The sequence below is a fragment of the Salvelinus sp. IW2-2015 genome, linkage group LG33 (assembly GCF_002910315.2).
Source record: "Salvelinus sp. IW2-2015 linkage group LG33, ASM291031v2, whole genome shotgun sequence".
Classification (NCBI taxonomy): domain Eukaryota; kingdom Metazoa; phylum Chordata; class Actinopteri; order Salmoniformes; family Salmonidae; genus Salvelinus; species Salvelinus sp. IW2-2015.
In genome coordinates, this window is record NC_036872.1 from 10,132,694 (window position 1) to 10,156,247 (window position 23,554).

General features: G+C 42.2%; 1 protein-coding gene across 1 annotated transcript in view; it reads left to right on the forward strand.

Moving 5' to 3' along the window:
* Positions 1–23,554, forward strand: part of LOC111958112 (cell surface hyaluronidase-like) — a 78,537-nt gene that overhangs the window by 37,184 nt on the left and 17,799 nt on the right. Inside the window, 6 exon segments of the mRNA XM_023979294.2 lie at positions 107–113; positions 116–194; positions 7,809–7,940; positions 8,327–8,362; positions 8,470–8,625; positions 15,203–15,380. Coding sequence (XP_023835062.1) covers positions 107–113; positions 116–194; positions 7,809–7,940; positions 8,327–8,362; positions 8,470–8,625; positions 15,203–15,380 — 588 coding nt within the window.

Genomic DNA, 23,554 nt, shown 5'->3' on the forward strand with positions numbered 1-23,554 from the left:
GGGGGGGGGGGGGGGGGGGGGGTTCTGTTTGGCTGAAATACAAATGTATTGTGCCTTTAAGTCTGTACGTGTGACAGTTGTTCCCATACCGGTTTGTGTTACCCAGGCTGGGCTCTCATTGATAAAGGTGTAAAGACCACCAACGCCAGTGCCGCAGACCCCCGGGAGTACCTGTGTCTGGACAACAATGCCAGGTAAGCACAGGTCAAACTACATAACATTTAGAACACACAGCTGAGCAAATTTGACAAAAGGGACGAGCTGGTCATTTATTCTCTGCGCTGGCTACACGGACTCGAATTTTGACATGAAGGGATAAACAATTTAGCGTGTGTTAGGGAGACCATGAAATTCCGCTGGCGCAAAGAGAAGAAATGCATCCATGCGGAATTACACTTATTTGACATAGTGATTTATTAGAGACCTGTTTATTTGTTCAAATGTGAAACTATGCCCGGCTATTACAAGAGACCGGCGCTCCAGAGCTCTAAAGTGCGACAAAGTATACTGGTACATCAAAGTTGGATCAGCCTGTAGTGTGGTTTTCCACTTTAATTTTGAGTGTGACTCCAAATCCAGACCTCCATGGGTTGATAAATTTGATTTCCATTGATAATTTTTGTGTGATTTTGTTGTCAGCACATTCAACTATGTAAAGAAAAAAGTATTTAATAAGAATATTTCATTCATTCAGATCTAGGATGTGTTATTTTAGTGTTCCCTTAATTTTTTTTGAGCAGTGTATATAAACGCAACATGTAAAGTGTTGGTCCCATTATTCATGAGCTGAAATAAAAGATCCCAGATATGTTCCATATGCACAAAAATTATATTTCTCTCGAATTTTGTGCACACATTTGTTTACATCCCTGTTAGTGAGCATTTCCCCTTTGCCAAGATAATCCACCCACTTGACAGGTGTGGCATATCAAGAAGCGGATTTAAACAGCATGGTCATTACACAGGTGCACCTTGTGCTGGGGACAATAAAACATCATTCTAAAATGGGCCGTTTTGTCACACAACACAATGCCACAGATGTCTCAATTTTGAGCGACCACGCAATTGGCATGCTGACTGCAGGAATGTCCAACAGAGCTGTTGCCAGAGAATTGAATGTTCATTTCTCTACCAAATGCCGCCTCCAACGTCGTTTTACAGAATTTGGCCTCACAACCACTGACCACGTGTAACCGCGCCAGCCCAGAACCTCCACACCAGGCTTCTTCACTTGCGGGATCATCTGGACCAGCCACCTGGACAGCTGATGAAACTGAGGAGTATTTCTATCGGTAAAAAAGCCCTTTTTGTGGGGCAAAACTCATTCTGATTGGCTGGGCCTGGCTCCCCAGTGGGTGGGCCTATGCAGTCTCAGGCCCACACATGGCTGTGACACTGCCCAGCCATCAAATTTTATTGGTCACATACACATATTTAGCAGGTGTTATTGCAGGTGTAGCGAAATTCTTGTGTTCCTAGCTTCAACAGTGCAGTAGTATCTAAAGACGATTCACAACAATACACACATCTAAAAGTAAAATTATGGAATTAAGAAATAGAGTGGCATTGACTAAAATACAGTAGAATAGAATATGGCTATTTAACAGCCAGATGGCCTTGAGTTAGAAGCTGTTTTTCAGTCTCTCGGTCCCAGCTTTGATGCACCTGTACTGATCTCGCCTTCTGGATGATAAGCAGGATGAACAGGCCGTGGCTCGTGTGGTTGATGTCCTTGATGATCTTGTTGCCCTTCATGTGACATTGGGTGCTGTAGGTGTCCTGGAGGTTAGGTAGTTTGTCCCCGGTGATGCGTTTGGCAGATCGCACCACCCTCTGGAGAGCCCTGCAGTTGTGGGCGGTGCAGTTGCCATACCAGGCGGTGATACAGCCCGACAGGATGCTCTCAATTGTGTATCTGTAAAGGTTTGTGGGTTTTAGGGGCCAAGCCAAATTTCTTCAGACTCCTGAGGTTGAAGAGGCGCTGTTGCGCCTTCTTCACCACACTGTCTGTGTGGGTGGACCATTTCAGATCGTCAGTGATGTGTATGCCGAGGAACCTGAAGCTTTCCATCTTCTCCGCTGCATTCCTGTAGATGTGGATAGGGACATGCTTCTTCTGCTGTTTCCTGAAGTCCACGTTCAGCTCCTTTGTTTTGTTGACATTGAGTGAGATGTTATTTTCCTGGCACCACACACCCAGGGCCCTCACCTCCTCCCTGTAGACTGTCTCGTCATTGTTGGTAACCAGGCCTACTACTGTTGTGTCGTCTGCAAACTTGTGGCCACGAAGTCATGGGTGAACAGGGTGTACAGAAGGGTGCTGAGCACGCACCCTTGTGGGGCCCCTGTGTTGAGGATCAGCAAAGTGGAGGTGTTGTTTCCTACCTTTACCACCTGGGGGCGGCCCTTCAGGAAGTCCAGGACCCAGTTGCACAGGGCAGTATTCAGACCCAGGGCCTGAGCTTAATGATGAGCTTGGAGGGTACTATGGTGTTGAATGCTGAGCTATAGTCAATGAACAGCATTCTTACATAGCTATTCCTCTTGTCCAGATGGGATAGGGCCAGTGTGCAGTACGATGGCGATTGCATCATCTGTGGATATATTGGGGCAGTAAGCAAATTGAGCTGGGTAAGGTAGAGGTGATATGATCCTTAACTAGCCTCTCAAAGCACTTCATGATGACAGAAGTGAGTGCTACTGGGTGATAGTCATTTAGTTCAGTTACCTTTGCTTTCTTGGCACAGGGACAATGGTGAAGCAAGCGAACAGAGGATTGGGATAGGGAGAGATTGAATATGTCCGTAAACACTCCAGCCAGAGTGCTCTGAGGACGCGGCTAGGGATGCTCTCTCCACATGCTCTGAGGACGCGGCTAGGAATGCCGTCTGGGCCGGCAGCCTTGTGAGGGTTAACATGCTTAAATGTCTTACTTACGTCGGCCACGGAGAAGGAGAGCCCACAGTCATTGGTAGCGTGCCGCGTCGATGGCACTGTTATCCTCAAAGCCAGCGAAGAAGGTGTTTAGCTTGTCCAGAAGCAAGATGTCAGTGTCCGCGACGTGGCTGGTTTTCCCTTTGTAGTCCGTGATTATCTGTAGACCCTGCCACATATGTCTCGTGTCTGAGCCATTGAATTGCGACTGTACTTTTGTCTCTGTACTGACGTTTTGCCTGTTTGATTGCCTTACGGAGGGAATAACTACACTGTTTTTTTTCGGCCATATTCCCAGTCACCTTGAATTGGTTATGGCTGGGATCCCGTTAACGGATCGATATGACAAAAGCCAGTGAAAGTACAGGGCGCCAAATTCAAAGCAACAGAAATCTCATAATTAAAATTCCTCAGACAAACAAGTATTTTACACCATTTTAAAGATAAACTTGTTGTTAATCCCACCACAGTGTCCGATTTCAAAAAGGCTTTACGACGAAAGCACAACATATCATTATGTTAGGTCAGCACTTATTCACAGAAAAACACAGCCATTTTTCCAGCCAAAGAGGAGTCACAAAAGCAGAAATAGAGATAAAATGAATCACTAACCTTTGATGATCTTTCATCAGATGACACTCATAGGACTTCATGTTACACAATACATGTATGTTTTGTTCGATAAAGTTCATATTTATATCCAAAAATCTCAGTTTATATTGGCGCGTTATGTTCAGTAATGTTTTGCCTCCAAAACATCCGGTGATTTTGCAGAGAGCCACATCAATTTACAGAAATACTCATAATAAACATTGATACAAGATACAAGTATTATACATGGAACTTTAGATAAACCTCTCCTTAATGCAACCGCTGTGTCAGATTTCAAAAAAACTTTACAGAAAAAGCACACCTTGCTATAAACTGAGTACAGCGCTCAGAGCCCAAACAAGCCATAAAGATATCCGCCATGTTGTGGAGTCAACAGATGTCAGAATAGCATTATAAATATTCACTTACCTTTGATCTTCATCAGAATGCACCCCTAGGAATCCCAGTTCCACAATAAATGTTTGATTTGTTCCATAAAGTCCATAATTTATGTCCAAATACCTCCTTTTTGTTCGCGCGTTCAGTACACAATCCAAACTCACGACGCGCGGGCAAGTCCATGCGAAAGTTCAGACGAAAAGTCATGTTACAGTTCGTAGAAACATGTCAAACGAAGTATAGAATCAATCTTTAGGATGTTTTTAACATAAATCTTCAATAATGTTCCAACCGGAGAATTCCTTTGTCTGTAGAAATGCGATGGAACGCAGGTCTAACTCTCACGTGAACGCCCGGAACATAACCCAGTCCTCGTTTTCAAAACAATCTTGAAGCATGGATTCTGATTGGTCAGACCAGCGTTGGATAGACCTTAGCACGGGTACTTTCTGTTTGAGTTTCTGCCTTTAGGAAATGAGGAGCAAAACAGAGTCGTGATCAGATTTGCTGAATGGAGGTGCAGGGGAGGGCCTTGTAGGCATTTCGAAAAGTTGCGTTGTAGTGGTCCAATGTTTTACCAGCGCGAGTACTACAGTCAATGTGTTGTAGAACTTCCATAGCGTTTTTCTCAAATTAGCTTTGTTAAAATCCCCAGGATATGTGATTTCCAGTTTGCATAAAGTCCAGTGTAGTTCTTGGTATCTGCTTGAGAGGTATATACACGGCTGTGACTATAACCGAAGATAATTATCTTGGGAGGTAATACGGTCGGCATTTGATTGTGAGGTATTCTAGGTCGGGTGAACAAAAGGACTTGAGTTTCTGTATGTTATCACAATCCCACCATGAGTGGTTAATCATGAAACCCCCGCCTTTCTTTTTCCGGAGAGTTCTTTATTTCTCTCTGCGCGATGTACTGAGAACCCAGATGGCTGAAGGGACAGGGACAGTATATCCCGAGAGAGCAATGTTTCCGTGAAACAGAGTATGTTCCAATTCCTGATGTCTCTCTGGAAGGAGATCCTTGTCCTTAGCTCGTCTACTTTATTATCCAGAGACTGAACATTAGCGAGTAATATACTCGGAAGCGGTGGATGGTGTGCACGCCACCGGAGTCGGACTGGAAGTCTGAAGAAATACTTATTCTCCGCCGGCCGCGTTTTGGAGCAGCCTCTGGAATAATTTAAATTGCCCTGGGGTACAAACAAAGGATCCACTTCGGGAAAGTTCTAATGCTGGTGAGTTACCGCCGCTCTGATAACCAAAAGTTATTCCCGGCTGTATGTAATAACAACAAAAAAATCTGGGCTAATAATGTAAGAAATAACACACAAATAACCCGAAATAATGCAAAGTTGCTTAGGAGCTAGAAGCAGAGCTGCCTTATCTGTCTAATTAGGCCCTAATTAAGTATTTCAATTGACTTGATTTCCTTATTTGAACTGTAACTCAATACAATTGTTGAGTATATTTTGCTGTGCAACTTTTTATTTTGGGAGTATCCGTGTGACTTAAATCCAATAAAAAATGATATGCGTAACAATATTTTGTCGCAACAATCTTCTGTACACTCCTCAAACAAGACAGGCTACCTCCTGTGGCTGCTTGCTTCCAGTTATCTTGCTCTCTGCAAATCGTGAGTTAGTTAGTCTAAGGAAGCTAGCAAGTGCCTAAAATAATGCTAATCGCTATTCGCTAACTGCACTAGCTAGGGCAAAGCAAACGTTAGCTCTAATACAGGTTGTTACCAGTGGTGGTTTAGATCAGTATGTTGTTTGTGCAATGGCATGTTCCAAATCAGATAGACAAAGAAAAGGCTGAATGCAACATCTATTCAAATGTGATTAGAGTCCCCTGGGAAACACGGACCCAACACTTTGGTTCTTACCCTGTGAAAACTCCTTCCTGACTTTTTAACTTATTGTCATGCCAAACAACACCAACCATATAAATATAATGATTATTCTAATTCTATGATTCCAACAGTTCACCCGAGTGTTTTGATCTACAGGTCACTGGCAACATAAACAAAACACCAACATTGTGTCTTAATAGGGCATAGGGCCACACACACACCTTTTAAACCTCCTATGCTCCTTTTGAGACCCCTCTTTCAAAGTCACTGAGATCTCTTCTTCTAGCCATGGTAGACAAAATAATGGGCAACTGGGAATTTTTATAGGACCCACACCTGTGTGGAAGCTCCTGCTTTCAATATACGTTGCATCCCTCATTGAATCAAGTATTTCCTTTATTTTGGCAGTTACCTGTATATTGCAAGTCAAATCACAATATTTGGTTGAACAATCTGTTAGATTTCCTACCCATATCATGTAGCCCTACTAACAACCTGGTAACTTTACCAGTATATGCAAACATTTGGCAACACAGAAAGAAAGGAAAACTGATATCTTCTTCAGGAGAGCTTCAAAAGTAAGTAGGATTCATATAGTCCCAATGTAGGCTATATCTCAATCAATAAAAATAAAAATCTGGTGGAGCTCCTAACTTTAGGGGAACCAGTGCTACCAATGAATAATGTTAATTTAGAGCCCTGCCCGGCACTTGTAAAAGACTCCACGTTCAATGGAAGTTTTACGGTAGATGGTATTTGTTTTTTGTCTAATCTACAGTCTATATGTGTACTTATTCTGGTAGTCTGTGGTTAAGTTTCGTTAGATGGTCGGTAGTTTAAATGGTTTAGTCTTGGTCTGTACTGTACTTGTATGGTCTGTACTGGGCCCGGTTTCCTAATAGATTGAATTTAGGCTTACGAGTGTTTTTAATGATGCATCGTTCCTACAACAGCCGAAGATGTACCATGTGATTCCCCAAACAACATCTAGAGAGAAGCGTAGCTAAGTGAGTCGTTGAGGCACTGATCTCAGATCAGTGTTCTTCCTTTCAAATCTTACCTTAACATTATAATTATTCAAAAATACCGACGACGGATCAGCTCCTAGAGTTATATTATCACCTGGCTGCAAATATTGAGGCTGCTTATTCTAATGTTTAGCCTACCCTATAATAATGCAGAAAATCATAGATTTGGCACATCATTACGCACATGTTACACATGAAATATATTGAGGCAAGAATTACAGATAGTAGCCAATGAGCAAAATAGAACTCAATTGAATGCACATTAAATTGATTTCAATGTCATTTTAAATATAGGCCTATGTAGGGTAGTGTATTTACATTTTAATGCAGTCATCTTGATTCTATGTTAAGCAAAATCTTCTGTGTATAAAATTTTAATGCCGACGTTAGCTGGTCTACAAATGGTCTGAGGCAGTCGTTAGATGACTAGCACTTTTTTTTTTTAAAGATGGTTCTGTGAAACCGTTCAGAGATTTAACGATGCTCCTACGAAGGTTCTTACAAGGATCTTAGCTTTAAAAAACCAGGCCCTGTACTGTATTTGGATAGTTTGTACTGGTCTGTACTGTACTTGGATAGTCTGTACTGGTCTGTACGGTACTTGGATAGTCTGTACGGTACTTGTACTGTAGCCTGGAGGGTCTGGGAGGTTTTTGTTTACAGAGAAAACAAGGCTCCACAGATAGTTTCTACTCTGCAGCAGTCTGTCCAAATACAAGCCTCGGGTTCAACAGATGGAAAATAGCTTAGGCCCTCCTCCAAGACCACTGCCCACGCTGTGTGTGTGTGTGTGTGTGTGTGTGTGTGTGTGTGTGTGTGTGTGTGTGTGTGTGTGTGTGTGTGTGTGTGTGTGTGTGTGTGTGTGTGTGTGTGTGTGTGTGTGTGTGTGTAGGTGAGTTTGTGTGTGTCGTGTTTGTCTGTGGCTATTTGAAAGAGTGCTGTGTGTCGGGAGAGATTGTGTGTGTGTTTCTATACTCATATTACATATGGGTCCGTTTCAGGTTCCGTCCACATGAGAATGCAGACCCGAACCGGCCGCGGGTGGCTGCTCTCATCGACACACTCATCGCCTTCAAGAACAATGACCTCGGAGCCTGGATACGTGGCGGTGACATCACCATTCAGAACTCTGGGTGAGTGCTGGGATGTCAACACATTGAGCCCATGATGAATGCGCTTACATTCATCATTGTTCATCATGTGCAGTAGTCATATCATGGGTTGTCTCTTAGGTTTGCTATATGATTGGCACAAAGTTAAGTGTCTCAAATGTTCCACAGGAGTTACCGTAGCAACTTGCATTACAATCAGAGGTTAGCATGCTATGCTAACATGTAAACAAGCGGCCATCTATGTGTAACCTATCATTGGGCTATGTGTAGCCTATTAGCATGTTGCTAATAGTTAATTTGGTTCCTATTTCTCAGTCCATAAGGCCGTAGATGACAGTGAACCAGTGACTCCTCCATTGCTGGGTTTTCCCGATAATTACTGATGCATTTATTCTCTCTGGTTATAGATTTGCAGACAATGGGGTGGGACTCTCCTTTGCGAGGTATGTACCAAAGCTCCTGTGTATGTTTCTACATCTGTGCATACCCCCCCCACACACACACACACATTTGCTCAAAAACACATCCCCTGCCTGTTGTCTTCCGTTAGTGACGGTAGCTACCCTAAGGATGAGGGCTCCAGTCAGGAGGTGACCCAGTCTCTGTTTGTGGGAGAGAGCCGCAACCGCGGCTCCAACGGAGGCCAGAACAAGTACTGGGGCCAGGGAGGAGCAGATGGCAAGATGAGGACACTACCCAGGAACAGGTGTGTGTGTGTGTGTGTGTGTAATAAAAAACATAGTGTTCGAAAGGGGGTGAACAAGTGTGTTGCTCTTGGAACGGAAGTACTGCTTCCTGTAATAGGATGAATGGTTTTGCTGTGTCACTTCCTGTGTTTCCTGTTAAACAATTTACTAGATCCGTGTAGTAACCCTTATATGACAGAGACCGAAGGGGGGGGGGGGAGAAATCCTGTGTTAGAAATAGAGGCAGACCGATTAATCGCCCTGGCCGTTTAATTTGGGCCGATTTCAAGTTTTCATAACAATCGGTAGTCTACATTTTTGGATACCGATTATGGCCGATTACATTGCAATCCACAAGGAGACTACGTGGCAGGCTTGACCACCTGTTACGCGAGTGCAGCACCAAAAAGACCTTGTGGCTGCAAGGAGGTAAGTTGCTAGCTAGCATTAAACTTATCTTATAGAAAAACAATCATTCTTCACATAATCACTAGTTAACTACACATGGTTGATGATATTACTAGGTTAACTAGCTTGTCCTGCGTTGCATATAATCATTGCGGTGCCTGTTAATTTATCATCGAATCACAGCCTACTTCAACTTCGCCAAACAGGTGATGATTTAACAAAAGCACATTCGCGGAAAAAGCACAATCGTTGCGCAAATGTACCTAACCATAAACATCAATGCCTTTCCTAAAATCAATACACAAGTATATATTTTTTACCTGCATATTTAGTATATGCAGCAGTTTGGGCTGCCTGGCTCGTTGCGAACTGTGTGAAGACAATTTCTTCCAAACAAATACCTTAATTAATTTGCCAGAATTGTACATAATTATGACATAACATTGAAGGTTGTGCAATGCAACAGAAATATTAAGACTTAGGGTTGCCACCCGTTCGAATAACATACGGAACGGTTCCGTATTTCACTGAAAGAATAAACATTTTGTTTTCTAAATGATCGTTTTCGGATTTGACCATATTAATGACCTAAGGCTCGTTTTCTGTGTATTTATTATATTATAATTAAGTCTATGATTTGATATTTGATAGAGCAGTCTGACTGAGCGGTGGTAGGCAGCAGCAGGCTCGTAAGCATTCATTCAAACAGCACTTTACTGCGTTTGCCAGCAGCTCTTAGCAATGCTTGAAGCTGTTTATGACTTCAAGCCTATCAACTCCTGAGATTAGGCTGGCAATACTATAGTGCCTATAAGAACATCCAATAGTCAAAGGTATATGAAATATATGAAATACAAATGGTATAGAGAGAAATAGTCGACTCGTCATAATAACTACAACCTAAAACTTCTTAACTGGGAATATTGAAGACTCATGTTAAAACCACCACCAGCTTTCATATGTTCTCATGTTCTGAGCAAGGAACTTAAACGTTAGCTTTTTTACATGGCACATATTGCACTTGTACTTTCTTCTCTAACGCTGTGTTTTTGCATTATTTAAACCAAACTGAACATGTTTCATTATTTATTTGAGACTAAGTAGATTTTATTTATGTATTATATGAAGATAAAATAAGTGTTCGTTGTTCATTCAGTATTGTTGTAATTGTCATTATTTTATATACAGTGGGGAGAACAAGTATTTGATACTGAAGGGTGACCGAGGGTGATTGACCGTCATCTTGAACTTCTTCCATTTTCTAATAATTGCGCCAACAGTTGTTGCCTTCTCACCAAGCTGCTTACCTATTGTCCTGTAGCCCATCCCAGCCTTGTGCACGTACACAGCTCTCTGGTCTTGGCCATTGTGGAGAGGTTGGAGTCTGTTTGATTGAGTGGGTGGACAGGTGTCTTTTATACAGGTAACGAGTTCAAACAGGTGCAGTTAATACAGGTAATGAGTGGAGAACAGGAGGGCTTCTTAAAGAAAAACTAACAGGTCTGTGAGAGCCGGAATTCTTACTGGTTGGTAGGTGATCAAATACTTATGTCATGCAATAAAATGCGAATTAATTACTTAAAAATCATACAATGTGATTTTCTGGATTTTTGTTTTAAATTCCGTCTCTCACAGTTGAAGTGTACCTGTGATAAAAATTACAGACCTCTACATGCTTTGTAAGTAGGAAAACCTGCAAAATCGGCAGTGTATCAAATACTTGTTCTCCCCACTGTATATATAAATAAATTGGCCGATTAATCGGTATCGGCTTTTTATGGTCCTCCAATAATCGGTATCGGCGTTGAAAAATCATAATTGGTCGACCTCTACTTAGAAATCAATCACCAATAAAAGTCTGAGAAAATGTAAGTCTGTCACGGATAACAGTTGCGCAGGAGCACTCAGATCAGGGACAGGGAGCATGCTGTCAGCCACCCACAGTCAGAGAGACGGGCCTCTTGGTCGTGTTCATTAAAGGGGCAATACACAGTTGCTACATCAATTTTGGGACTTAGAAATTAATAATAAATAGTGCTTCCAGAAAGTATTCATGCCCCTTGAGTTATTCCACATTTTGATGTGTTACAGCCTGAAATCAAAATGGATTTTGACCATCAAAATGGTCTCCCCCATCTACACGCAATACCCCATAATGACAACGTGAAAACCAATATACAGTTGAAGTCAGAAGTTTACATACACTTAGGTTGGAGTCATTAAAACTCGTTTATTAACCACTCCACAAATTGATAACAAACTATAGTTTTGACATCTACTTTGTGCATGACACAAGTCATTTTTCCAACTATTATTATTATTATTTCACTTATAATTCACTGTATCACAATTCCAGTGGGTCAGAAGTTTACATACACTAAGTTGACTGCCTTTAAACAGCTTGGGAAATTCCAGAAAATTATGTAATGGCTTTAGAAGCTTCTGATATAATTTGAGTCAATTGGAGGTGTACCTGTGGATGTATTTCAAGGCCTACCTTCAAACTCAGTGCCTCATTGCTTGACATCATGGAGAAATCAACCAAGACCTCAGGAAAAAAAATTGTCTGGTTCATCCTTGGGAGCAATTTCCAAACGCATGAAGGTACGACGTTCATCTGTACAAACAATAGTACGCAAGTATAAACACCATGGGACCACGCAGCTGTCATACCACTCAGGAAGGAGACGCGTTCTGTCTCCTCGAGATGAACGTACTTTGGTGCGAAAAGTGCAAATCAATTCCAGAACAACAGCAAAGGATGTTATGAAGATGCTGGAGGAAACAGGTACAAAAGTATCTATATCCACAGTAAAACGAGTCCTATATCGACATAACCTGAAAGGCCGCTCAGCAAGGAAGAAGCCACTGCTCCAAAACCGCCCTAAAAAAGCCAGACTACGGTTAGCAACTGCACATGAACTGTTTGGCCATAATGACCATCGTTTTGTTTGGAGGAAAAAGTGGGAGGCTTGCAAGCCGAAGAAAACCATCCCAACCGTGAAGCACGGGGGTGGCAGCATCATGTTGTGTGGGTGCTTTGCTGCAGGAGGGACTGGGGCACTTCACAAAATAGATGGCATCATGAGGGATACATTATGTGGATATATTTAAGCAACTCAAGACATCAGTCAGGATGTTAAAGCTTGGTCGCAAATGGGTCTTCCAAATGGACAATGACCCCAAGCATACTTCCAAAGTTGTGGCAAAATGGCTTAAGGACAACAAAGTCAAGGTATTGGAGTGGCCATCACAAAGCCCTGACCTCAATCCCATTGAACATTTGTGGGCAGAACTGAAAAAGCGTGTGCGAGCAAGGAGGCCTACAAACCTGACTCAGTTACACCAGCTCTGTCAGGAGGAATGGGTCTACATTCACACAACTTATTGTGGGAAGCTTGTGGAAGGCTACCCAAAACATTTGACCCAAGTTAAACAATTTAAAGGCAATGCTTCCAAATACTAATAGTGTATGTAAACTTCTGACCCACTGGGAATGTGATGAAAGGAATAAAAGCTCAAATAAATCATTCTCTCTACTATTATTCTGACATTTCACATTCTTAAAATAAAGTGGTGATCCTAACCGACCTAAGACAGGGAAATTTTACGAGGATTAAATGTCAGGAATTGTGAAAAACTGAGTTTAAATGCATTTGGCTAAGGTGTATGTAAACTTCTGACTTCAACTGTGTATATATTTTTTTCTTCTCAAATGTATTTAAAATTAATTGCAGAAATATCTAAATTACATATGTATTCACACCCCTGAGTCAATACTTTGTAAAAGCACATTTGGCAGCGATTACAGCTGTGAGTCTTTCCACACCTGGATTGTGCAACACTGGCACTTTAAAAAAATAATAACTTTTTTTTTAATTCTTCAAGCTCTGACAAATTGGTTGTTGATCATAGCTGGACAACCATTTGCAGGTCTTGCCATAGATTTTCAATAAGATTTGTCGAAACTAACTCAGCCACTCAGGAACATTCACTGTCTTCTTGGTAAGGAACTCCAGTGTAGATTTGGCCTTTTGTTTTCGGTTATTGTCCTGCTGAAAGGTGAATTCATCTTCCAGTGTCTGGTGGAAAGCAAACAACCAGCATCATTCTGTTTCTTTTTAATCCTGAAAAACTCCCCAGTCCTTAACCATTACAAGCATACACATAACATGATGCAGCCACCACTATGCCTTGAAATATGGAGAGTGATAATGTGTTTAATTGGATTTGCCCCAAACATAACCATTTGTATTCAGGCCAAAAAGTGAATTGCTTAGCCACATTTTTGTGCATTATTACTTTAGTGCCTTGATGCAAACAAAATGCATGTTTTCGAATCGTTTTATTCTGTTCAGGCTTCCATCTTTTCACTCTGTCAATTAGGTTGGTATTGTGGAGTAAATACAATGTTGATCCATCCTCAGTTTCCTATCACAGCCTTTAATCTCTGTAACTGTTTTAAAGTCACCATTAGCCTCACAGTGAAATCCCTGAGCGGTTTCCTTCCTCTCTGGCACCTGAGTTAGGAAGGACGCCTGTGTTTTTGTAGTGACTGGGTGTATTGATACACCAGCCAAAGTGTAATTATTAACTTCACCATGCTCAAAGGGATATTCAATGTCATTTTTTTTACCCAGTTACCAATAGGTGCCCTTTGCAAGGCATTGGAAAACCTCCATGGTCTTTGCGGTTGAATCCATGTTTGAAATGTACTGCTCCACAGAGGGACCTGACAGATAATTGTGTGGCGTACAGAGATGAGGTAGTCATTAAAAAATCATGTTAAACAATATTATTGCACTATCCATGCAACTTGACTTGTTAAGCATATTTTTACTAATTTATTTAGGCTTGTCATAACAAAGGGGTTGAATACTTATTGACTCAAGACATTTCAGTATTTCCTTTTTAGTTAATTTGTAAAATAAAAAAAAACATAATTCCACTGTGACATTGCAGGGTTTTATGTGTAGGCCAGTGACAAAAATCTCAATTTAATACATTTTAAAATCACACTGTAACACAACAAGATGTGGAAAAAGTCAAGGGGTGTGAATACTTTCTGAAGGCATTGATTCTTGAAGAATATAACTTATAAATGCCTCATGAACTTAGTTACACTGTCCTACCCCATTAGAACCCAAAATATAAGCTTGTTTTACTCCAATGTTTGTACACAAAGTAAAATTATATAAAAAAACACTATGCTCAAAACATGATTAAAACTATAATTTGGATGGTCAGTCCTTGCATCCATAGCTCTGTCTATGAATTTGAAAGTTTCCCCATCCCTCAGCTTTTTACCGAAACAAGGCTGGGTGGTTTCTTTTGTTATGGTTTCAACTGCTGATTGCCACTTTAAGGCATGCAACGGGAAAAGGTATTCAAACATTTTGTAGTAAAAAAACAAACTAGTATTTCTTATCGGACACGTCCAGGTAGTAGGAGCTAGCTAACGCAGAGTATATTCTCCATATGACGTTGAGAAATAGTTCATTGTGAGTAGTTAAGAAGATATCCGGAAATAAGTTAGTAATTTATAAAGGAATTATAGAGCATTTATAAAGTGCATAAGCACTACGTAAATGCTTTTCAAATTATTTATACTACATGAAGGGTGATTAAAAAAAGGTCATATCTGGTGCCAAACCTGGCATGTCCCCTTTGCCACCCTTTATATAGCAGGACATTTCAAGGGTTTATTAAGGCTTAGAAGTTGTCGTTCATTTAAAGTGGTCGCTCTGGTCGTGCTCGCCTGTGGCCACTACCTCTCCGGAGGTCACAAAACGTGGGAACAGCTAATTGCAGCATGCTCTAGTTTCTCAGATGCCGCCCTCGTTTTTGACGGCCCTGTTACCCCTCTCTGGGATTAATGGGCCTTTTTAGACACTTCCTGACCACCCTGTAACTGCTAGATGTTTGTGTTGTTGTCGCCGCTGATGAGGTCACAGCCAGGATTTTCACAGAGAGTGACACAACAATGTTCCCACTTTGATATCCTTCTGTTATCTAGTTAGACCCCGAGGACAGGCTTTTCCCCGCTAAGACAACGAGCTGATAACCCTAGCAATAGGCCTAATGTTTCTCTCCAGTGTTATAAATAGCTATACATGACTTGTAGGTTGTCAGCTGATCCATTCTGGAAGTTCATGTATGTTGTGTGACTCTCGCGCTTATTTTTCCAAGGACATTCCCGATCCGTGGCTTCCAGATCTACGATGGTCCTGTTCGGCTCACCCAGAGCACTTTCCGAAATTACGTCCCGACGAAAGAGCGCTTCACCAGCGCGGTGGGCTTCAACCTGAAGAACACCTGGCAGCTCACGCCCCGCAACAACCTGTCCAAGCTCAGCTTCCAGCCCACTGTGAGTAGCTAGCACACCACTCCACCTTTCATCCTAGAAGTGGGCACTCATTCACTGCCCCTCATGCATAGAAAAGCATTGGATTGGCGCAAGCAAGGTGGTGCCATATTCTTTATGCCATATTCCTTACACCAGTGAGTCCTTTCCTTTTAAATACAAATCAAATCAAATCAAATTTTATTCGTCACATACACATGGTTAGCAGATGTTAATGCGAGTGTAGCGAAATGCTTGTGCTTCTAGTTCCGACAATGCGGTAATAACCAACGAGTAATCTAACCTAACAATTCCACAACTACTACCTTATACACACAAGTGTAAAGGGATAAAGAATATGTACATAAAGATATATGAATGAGTGATGGTACAGAACGGCATAGGCAAGATGCAGTAGATGGTATAGAGTACAGTCTATACATATGAGATGAGTAATGTAGGGTATATAAACATAAAGTGGCATAGTTTAAAGTGGCTAGTGATACATGTATTACATAAAGATGGCAAGATGCAGTAGATGATATAGAGTACAGTATATACATATACATATGAGATGAGTAATGTAGGGTATGTAAACATTATATTAATGTTTACGAGGGGGAGTGTACGAGTGTACACTTTGGGAGAAGTGCCATTGTTCTCCCCCTTCTGTCAAATACTGACAGAATAATGATGTTACGAAATTTACAGTACCCGTCAAAAGTTTGGAGACACCTACTCATTTCAGGGATTTTCTTTATTTTTGCTATTTTCTACGTTGTAGATTAAAAGTGAAGACATCAAACTATGAAATAACACATATGGAATCATGTAGTAACCAAAGAAGTGTTAAACAAATCTAAATATATTTTATATATATATAAGTAGCCACGTTTTGCCTTGATGTCAGCTTTGCACACTCTTTGCATTCTCTCAACCAACTTCATGAGGTAGTCACCTGGAATGCATTTCAATTAACTTCTTACGGCTGAGATCGGCTGGGATCCCGTTAACGGGAATCGACTTGACAACAGCAAGTGAAAGTGCTGGGCGCCAAATTCAAACAGAAATCTCATAATTAAAATTCCTCAAACATGCAAGTATTTTACACCATTTTAAAGATAAACTTGTTGTTAATCCCACCACAGTGTCCGATTTCAAGAAGGCTTTATGACGAAAGCACACCATCTGATTATGTTAGGTCAGTACCAAGTCACAGAAAAACACAGCCATTTTTCCAGCCAAAGAGAGGAGTCACAAAAAGCAGAAATAGAGAGAAAATTAATCACTAACCTTTGATGATCTTCATCAGATGACACTCATAGGACTTCATGTTACACAATACATGTATGTTTTGTTCGATAAAGTTCATATTTATATCCAAAAATCTTTTACATTGGCGCGTTATGTTCAGTAATGTTTTGCCTCCAAAACATGCGGTGATTTTGCAGAGAGCCACATCAATTTACAGAAATACTCATAATAAACATTGATACAAGATACAAGTGTTATACATGGAACTTTTGTTTGCGTGTTTAGTACACAATCCAAACTCAGGAGGCGCGGGCAAGTCCAGGCGAAGTTCAGACGAAAAGTTATATTACAGTTCGTAGAAACATGTCAACCGAAGTATAGAATCAATCTTTAGGATGTTTTTATCATAAATCTTCAATAATGTTTCAACCAGAGAATTCCTTTGTCTGTAGAAATGCAATGGAACGCAGCTAACTCTCACTCGCTCGTGGCACTCTGCCAGACCCCTGACTCAAACAGCTCTCATTCCCCCCTCCTTCACAGTAGAAGCATCAAACAAGGTTCTAAAGACTTTTGACATCTAGTGGAAGCCTTAGGAAGTGCAATATGACCCCATAGACACTGTATATTCGATAGGCAATGACTTTGAAAAACTACAAACCTCAGATTTCCCACTTCCTGGTTGTTTTCTTTCTCAGGTTTTTGCCTGCCATATGAGTTCTGTTATACTCACAGACATCATTCAAACAGTTTTAGAAACTTCAGAGTGTTTTATATCCAATAGTAATAATAATATGCATATATTAGCATCTGGGACAGAGTAGGAGGCAGTTCACTATGGGCACGCAATTCATCCAAAAGTGAAAATGCTGCCCCCTATCACAAAGAAGTTAACGGGATTGCAGCCATAAGAAGTTAAGAACAAATTCTTGTTTACAAGGACAGCCTACTCCTTCCTCCCCGTCGGGGAATTGAACCCCGGTATCCCGCACGACACATGGATTCTTTAGCTAAATATCCCAGTACTGTACTCCCGACCGTCACGTTGTACAGCGCCATATTTTCCGTTCCATCCTAACGGAAACGCAGAGGGTTTTTCTTGGAATAGAAACACCATAATATTAATCAAATTAATTAAACAACATTTCTTAAAACGAGTCCCATATACTATGTTCTTACAAAAAAGGTTTTAAAATCTCTAGTACAGCTACTATTGATGGCTATCAAATGCTTCTCAAAGATGCCATCTGGTGGTCAAACTAGCACTAGCTAGCATTAATGCTACCAGTGGTTCACACTTCAATAACGTGCCATAGAATTCTGCTGCACCATGCAAGCTGCACCGCGGTATGCTGCAACTTTTAAAGGACAAACCACTGTATGTGAGAACTCCTTCAAGACTGTTGGAAAGCATTCCTCATGAAGCTGGTTGAGAGAATGCCAAGAGTGTGCAAATCTGTGATCAAGGCAAAGGGTGGCTACTTTGAAGATTCAAAAATATAAAATATATTTTAGTTTTACAATTTTTTGCTTACTACATGATTCCATATGTGTTATTTCATAGTTTTGATGTCTTCACTATTATTCTAAAATGTAGAAAATAGTAAAAATAAACACCCTTGAATGAGTAGGAGTGTCCAAACGTTTAACCTGTACTGTATGTCTGACAAAGGTCACCGACTGAAACATTAGTGTTTATAGAGTCTAGAACTTACATCTGCTTTTTTGAACGTTTTTATAATTCCCCTCTGAGGGTCCTTGTTAAGATTTAGTGGCACTTGTGCTTTCACTGACAGCTTTGTTTTTAGAGTGCAGGGATCAGACACTGTTTTCCTGCACATGCTCGCCTTCCGTCTGTTTCTTTTTTTCCCCCTGTTGGTTCGGTCCCATCTGTTGGTAGAATCCGCTTTGCCCTGGAACACAGCAGAGCTCAGAGTTACGGAGTTGGCACGGACGGACGGACGGACGGACAGACAGACAGACAGAAACACTGTGACTGAAAGGGAGACAGAAACACTGTGACTGAAAGGGAGAAAGAAACACTGTGACTGAAAGGGAGAAAGAAACACTGTGACTGAAAGGGAGAAAGAAACACTGACTTAAAGAGAGAAAGAAACACTGTGACTAAAAGGGAGAGAGAGAGACACTGACTGAAAGAGAGAGACACTGACTGAAAGAGACTGTGAATGTGTGTGTGTGAGAGAGACACTGACTGAAAGAGAGAGACACTGACTGAAAGAGACTGTGAATGTGTGTGTGAGAGAGAGACTGACTGTGAGAGAGAGACTGTGACTGTGAGAGACTGTGACTGCGAGAGAGACTGTGAGAGAGGCAAAACGGCAAAAGAAGCACAACTGAATTTAAACATTTTTTTTTTAAATACCACAGATGACAACTGGTTTGGTGCAGATTGTAAAATTATAAGGAAAAAACTTAGAACACTATCCAACCAAAAGCACAGAGACCCAAATAATGGTGAATTACGCCTTCATTACTGTGAGTCTTTAAAACTCTATAAACGTACACTCAGAACCTAAAAAGCAAAGTACAACAGCAAGCAGCTGATACTATTTGAGGAGTCCATAAACACAAACAACTTCTGGCAAAATTGGAAAGAACGAAAGAAAAATCAAAACAAGAGGAATTAGCGATACAAAATGGTGACCTATGGACAACCCATTATAAAACACTCTACAACACCGTTCAAATTGACACAAACGCAGAGCAATGCCAAATTCATGAGAAGTTGAATGGATTAGAAAAAGCTATAAAGGACAATCAAAATCCATTGGACTCCCAAATTTCTGACCAGGAGCTCTATAAGAAACTTCAGGCCCTCAAATTTAAAAAAGCATGCGGACCTGATGGTATCCTAAATGAGATGCTCAAACTCACTAGTGCAAAATTTAAATTGGCTATATTAAAACTGTTTAATTTTATCCTGAGTGTAGGTTATTTCCCTGACATCTGGAATTAAGGACTCATAACCCCAATCTTTAAGATCGGAGACATATTTGACCCTAACAATTACAGAGGCATTTGTGTGAACAATAACCTGGGGAAGGTTTTCTGTAGTATTATAAATGTAAGAGTTCTTAACTTCCTTAATAAGCACACTGTGAAAGCCAAATTGGATTTATACCAAAATATCGCACGACTGATCATATTTACACCCTACACACCCTGATAGATAAACATGTCCACCAAAATAATACCAAAATGGACGCTTGCTTTATCGACTTCCAAAAGGCATTTGATTCTATTTGGCATACAGGACTGTTTCCAAAGTTATTGAAAGTGGTGTAGGGGGTAAAACATATGACATAATTAAATCAATGTATACTGGCAATACGTGCAACGTTAAAATTGGCAAGAAAATAACATAGTTCTTTAACCAGGAGCGGGACCTTTGCCAGGGTTGCAATCTGAGCCCTGCACTCTTCAATATTTACATCAATGAATTGGCCACTATTCTAGAAAAATCCTCAATCCCTGGTGTTAGTCTCCACAATTCAGAGGTTAAATGCCTACTCTTCGCAGATGACCTATGCCTGCTGTCACCCACAGCACATTTTGACACTTGGTTATTGTTGTTACTGTTGTACCTTTGACAATTTTGATTCTCATTTTTATTTTTATTTTGTAAATATCCAAAATAAGCTTTGGCAATATTGCCAATAAAGCAAATTGAATTGACTGACTGTGTGAGAGAGCGAGAGACTGACTGTGTGAGAGACTGACTGTGTGAGAGAGCAATAGACTGACTGTGTGAGAGAGAGAAAGACTGACTGTGTGTGTAAGAGTGAGAGATTGACTGTGTGAGAGAGAGAGATTGACTGTGTGTGAGAGAGAGATTGACTGTGAGAGAGTGAGAGAGCAATAGACTGAGATGATAGGCATTATGACAAATGCCCCCCCCCCGCCCCCGTAACCTGAGAGTAGGTGCCATGGCAGACGCAACCCGTTCCACTGGTGATGTAGGGGGGGGGGGGGGGGGGGGGGGGGGGGGGGGGGGGCGCGCGGGGGGGGGGGGGGGGGGGGGGGGGGGGGGGGGGGGGGGGGGGGGGGGGGGGGGGGGGGGGGGGGGGGGAGGGGGGGGGGGGGGTGGGGGGGGGGGGGGGGGGGGGGGGGGGGGGGGGGGGGGGGGGGAAATTGACACAGTCGGGGTGACGGATCAGGTAGTTGTCTGCTCTGCCCACATACACGTCCTGTAGCCCGTCACAGAGCGTCCACGTCATGGAAGATGGAGTTTCTTATCCCGTCCAGGTCATTCTCCTCGAACCACTGGCCCGGATGCCCGAAGAACACCCTCAGAACCACCTGTCACAGACAATAGGTTAAGATATACACACACTAGAGGGGCGGGGGGGTATGCCTTATGATTAACGAGACGTGGTGTGATCATAACAACATACGGAACTCAAGTCCTTCTGTTACCTGATTCCTCACTATCAAATGTCGACCCATTATCTACCAAGGAATTCTCTTCGTTATAATCACAGCCGCATATATTCACCCCAAGCAGACACATCGACAGCCCTGAACGAACTTTATTTGACTCTATGTTAACGGGAAACCACATATCCTGAGGCTGCATTCATTGTAGCTGGGATTTTAACAAGGCTAATCTGAAAACAAGACTCCTAAATTATCAGCATATCGATGTGCTACCAGGGCTGGTAAAACCCTGTCATTGTTATTCAAACTTCCGCAACGCATATAAGGCCCTCCCCCGCCTCCTTTTGGAAAAGCTGACCACGACTCAGGCAGGGTGACCGAAACTGACCGAAATACAAACAGTGCAGCTATTCCCTCCGCAAGGCAATCAAACAAGCTAAGCGTCAGTATAGAGACAAATTAGAGTCGCAATTCAACGGCTCAGACACAAGAGGTATGTGGCAGGTGCTACAGTCAATCACGGATTACAAAAGAAAACCAGCCCCGTCGCGGACCAGGATGTCTTGCTCCCAGACAGACTAAACAACTTCTTTGCTCGCTTTGAGGACAATACAGTGCACTGACACGGCCTGCTACCAAAAACTGTGGACTCCCTTCACTGCAGCGACGTGAGTAAAACATTTAAACGTGTTAACCCTCGCAAGCTGCAGGCCAACGGCCCCCCAGGCGCGTCCATGAGAGAGCATGCGCAGACCAGCTGGCTGTGTGTGTTTACGGACATATTCATCTATCCTTATCCCTAGTCTGCTGTTCCCACATGCTTCAAGAGGGATATCTGTTCTGTTCCAAGAAGCTAAGTAACTGAGCTAAACGACTCCGCCTCCGTAGCACTCACTTCCGTCATCATGTAAGTGCTTTGAGAGACTAGTCAAGGACCATTCACCTCCACCCTACCTGAACCCTAGACCCACTTCAATTTGCTTCCCCAATAGTCCCAGACGACGCAATCGCAACCACACTGCACACTGCCCTAACCATCTGGACAAGAGGAATACCTATTGAGATGCTGTTCATCGACTACAGCTCAGCATTTAACAGCCATAGTCCCTCCAAACTCGTCATCAAGCTCGAGACCCTGGGTCTCGACCCCACCCTGTGCACACTGGTACTGACTTCCATGACGTGCCGCCCCCATGGTGGTGAGGGTAAGGTAACAACATCCACCCCGCTGATCCTCAACACTGGGGCCCACAGGGTGCATTCCTGAGCCCTCTCCTTACTCCCTGTTCACCCACGACTGCGTGGCCATGCACGCCTCCAACTCAATCATCAAGTTTGCAGACGACACTACAGTGGATAGGCTTGATTACCAACAACACGAGCGCCTACAGGAGAGGAGTGAGGGCCCTCGGAGTGGTTCAGGAAAATTAACCTCACACTCAACGTCAAAAAAATCAAAGGAGATGATTGTGGACTACAGGAACACAGCAAAGGAGCACCCTATCCACATCGACGGACAGTAGGGCAGCTGGGTAGAATTTTAAGTTCCTCGCGTACACATCACGGACAAACTTAATTGGTCCACCCACACAGACAGCGGTGGTGAAGAAGGCGCAGCAGCCTCTTCAACCTCAGGAGCTGAAGAAATTCGGCTTGTCACCAAAAGCACTCACAAAACTTTTACAGATGCACAATCCGAGAGCATCCTGTCGGCTGGTTGATCACCGCGGGTATGGCACTGCTCCGCCACAACCGAAGGCTCTCACAGGTAGTGAGGTCTGCACAAGCATCACCGGGGGCAAACTACTGCCCCTCCAGGACACCTACACACCCGATGTCAGCAGAAGGGCCATAAAGATCATCAAGGACAACAACCACCGAGCCTGCCTGTTCACCCCGCTATCACTCCAGGAAGGCGAGTCAGTACAGGTGCATCAAAGCAGGAACCGAGAGACTGAAAAACAGCTTCTATCCAAGGCCATCAACTAGAAACAGCCACCTACTAACATTGAGTGGCTGCTGCCAACGATACTGACTCAAATCCAGCCACTTTAATAATGGAAAAATTGATGTAAAAAAAAATCACTAGCCACTTTAAAACGAATGCCACTTGATATAAGTTTAATACCCTACATTACTTCATCTCATATGTATATACTGACTCTATACCATCTACTTGCCATCTTGCCTATGCCGTTCTGTACCATCACTCATTCATATATTTTATTGTACATATTCTTCATCCCCTTTACACTTGTGTGTATAAGTATAGTTGTTGAATTGTTAGGTTAGATTACTCGTTGTTATTACTGCATGTCGAAACTAGAAGCACAAGCATTTCGCTACACTCGCCATTAACATCTGCTAACCATTGTGTATTGACAAATAAAATTGGATTTGAATAAATTTTGATTTATATACAACACAACGATGATATGTATGGCCTAGAAAGTGATTGATGCACAACTTTGTGTGTAGGTTTCCTAACTCTGATCTTGTACGGTCGACAGTATTTGAGAGTTGGAGCTGAAATGTATGTTAGTCGT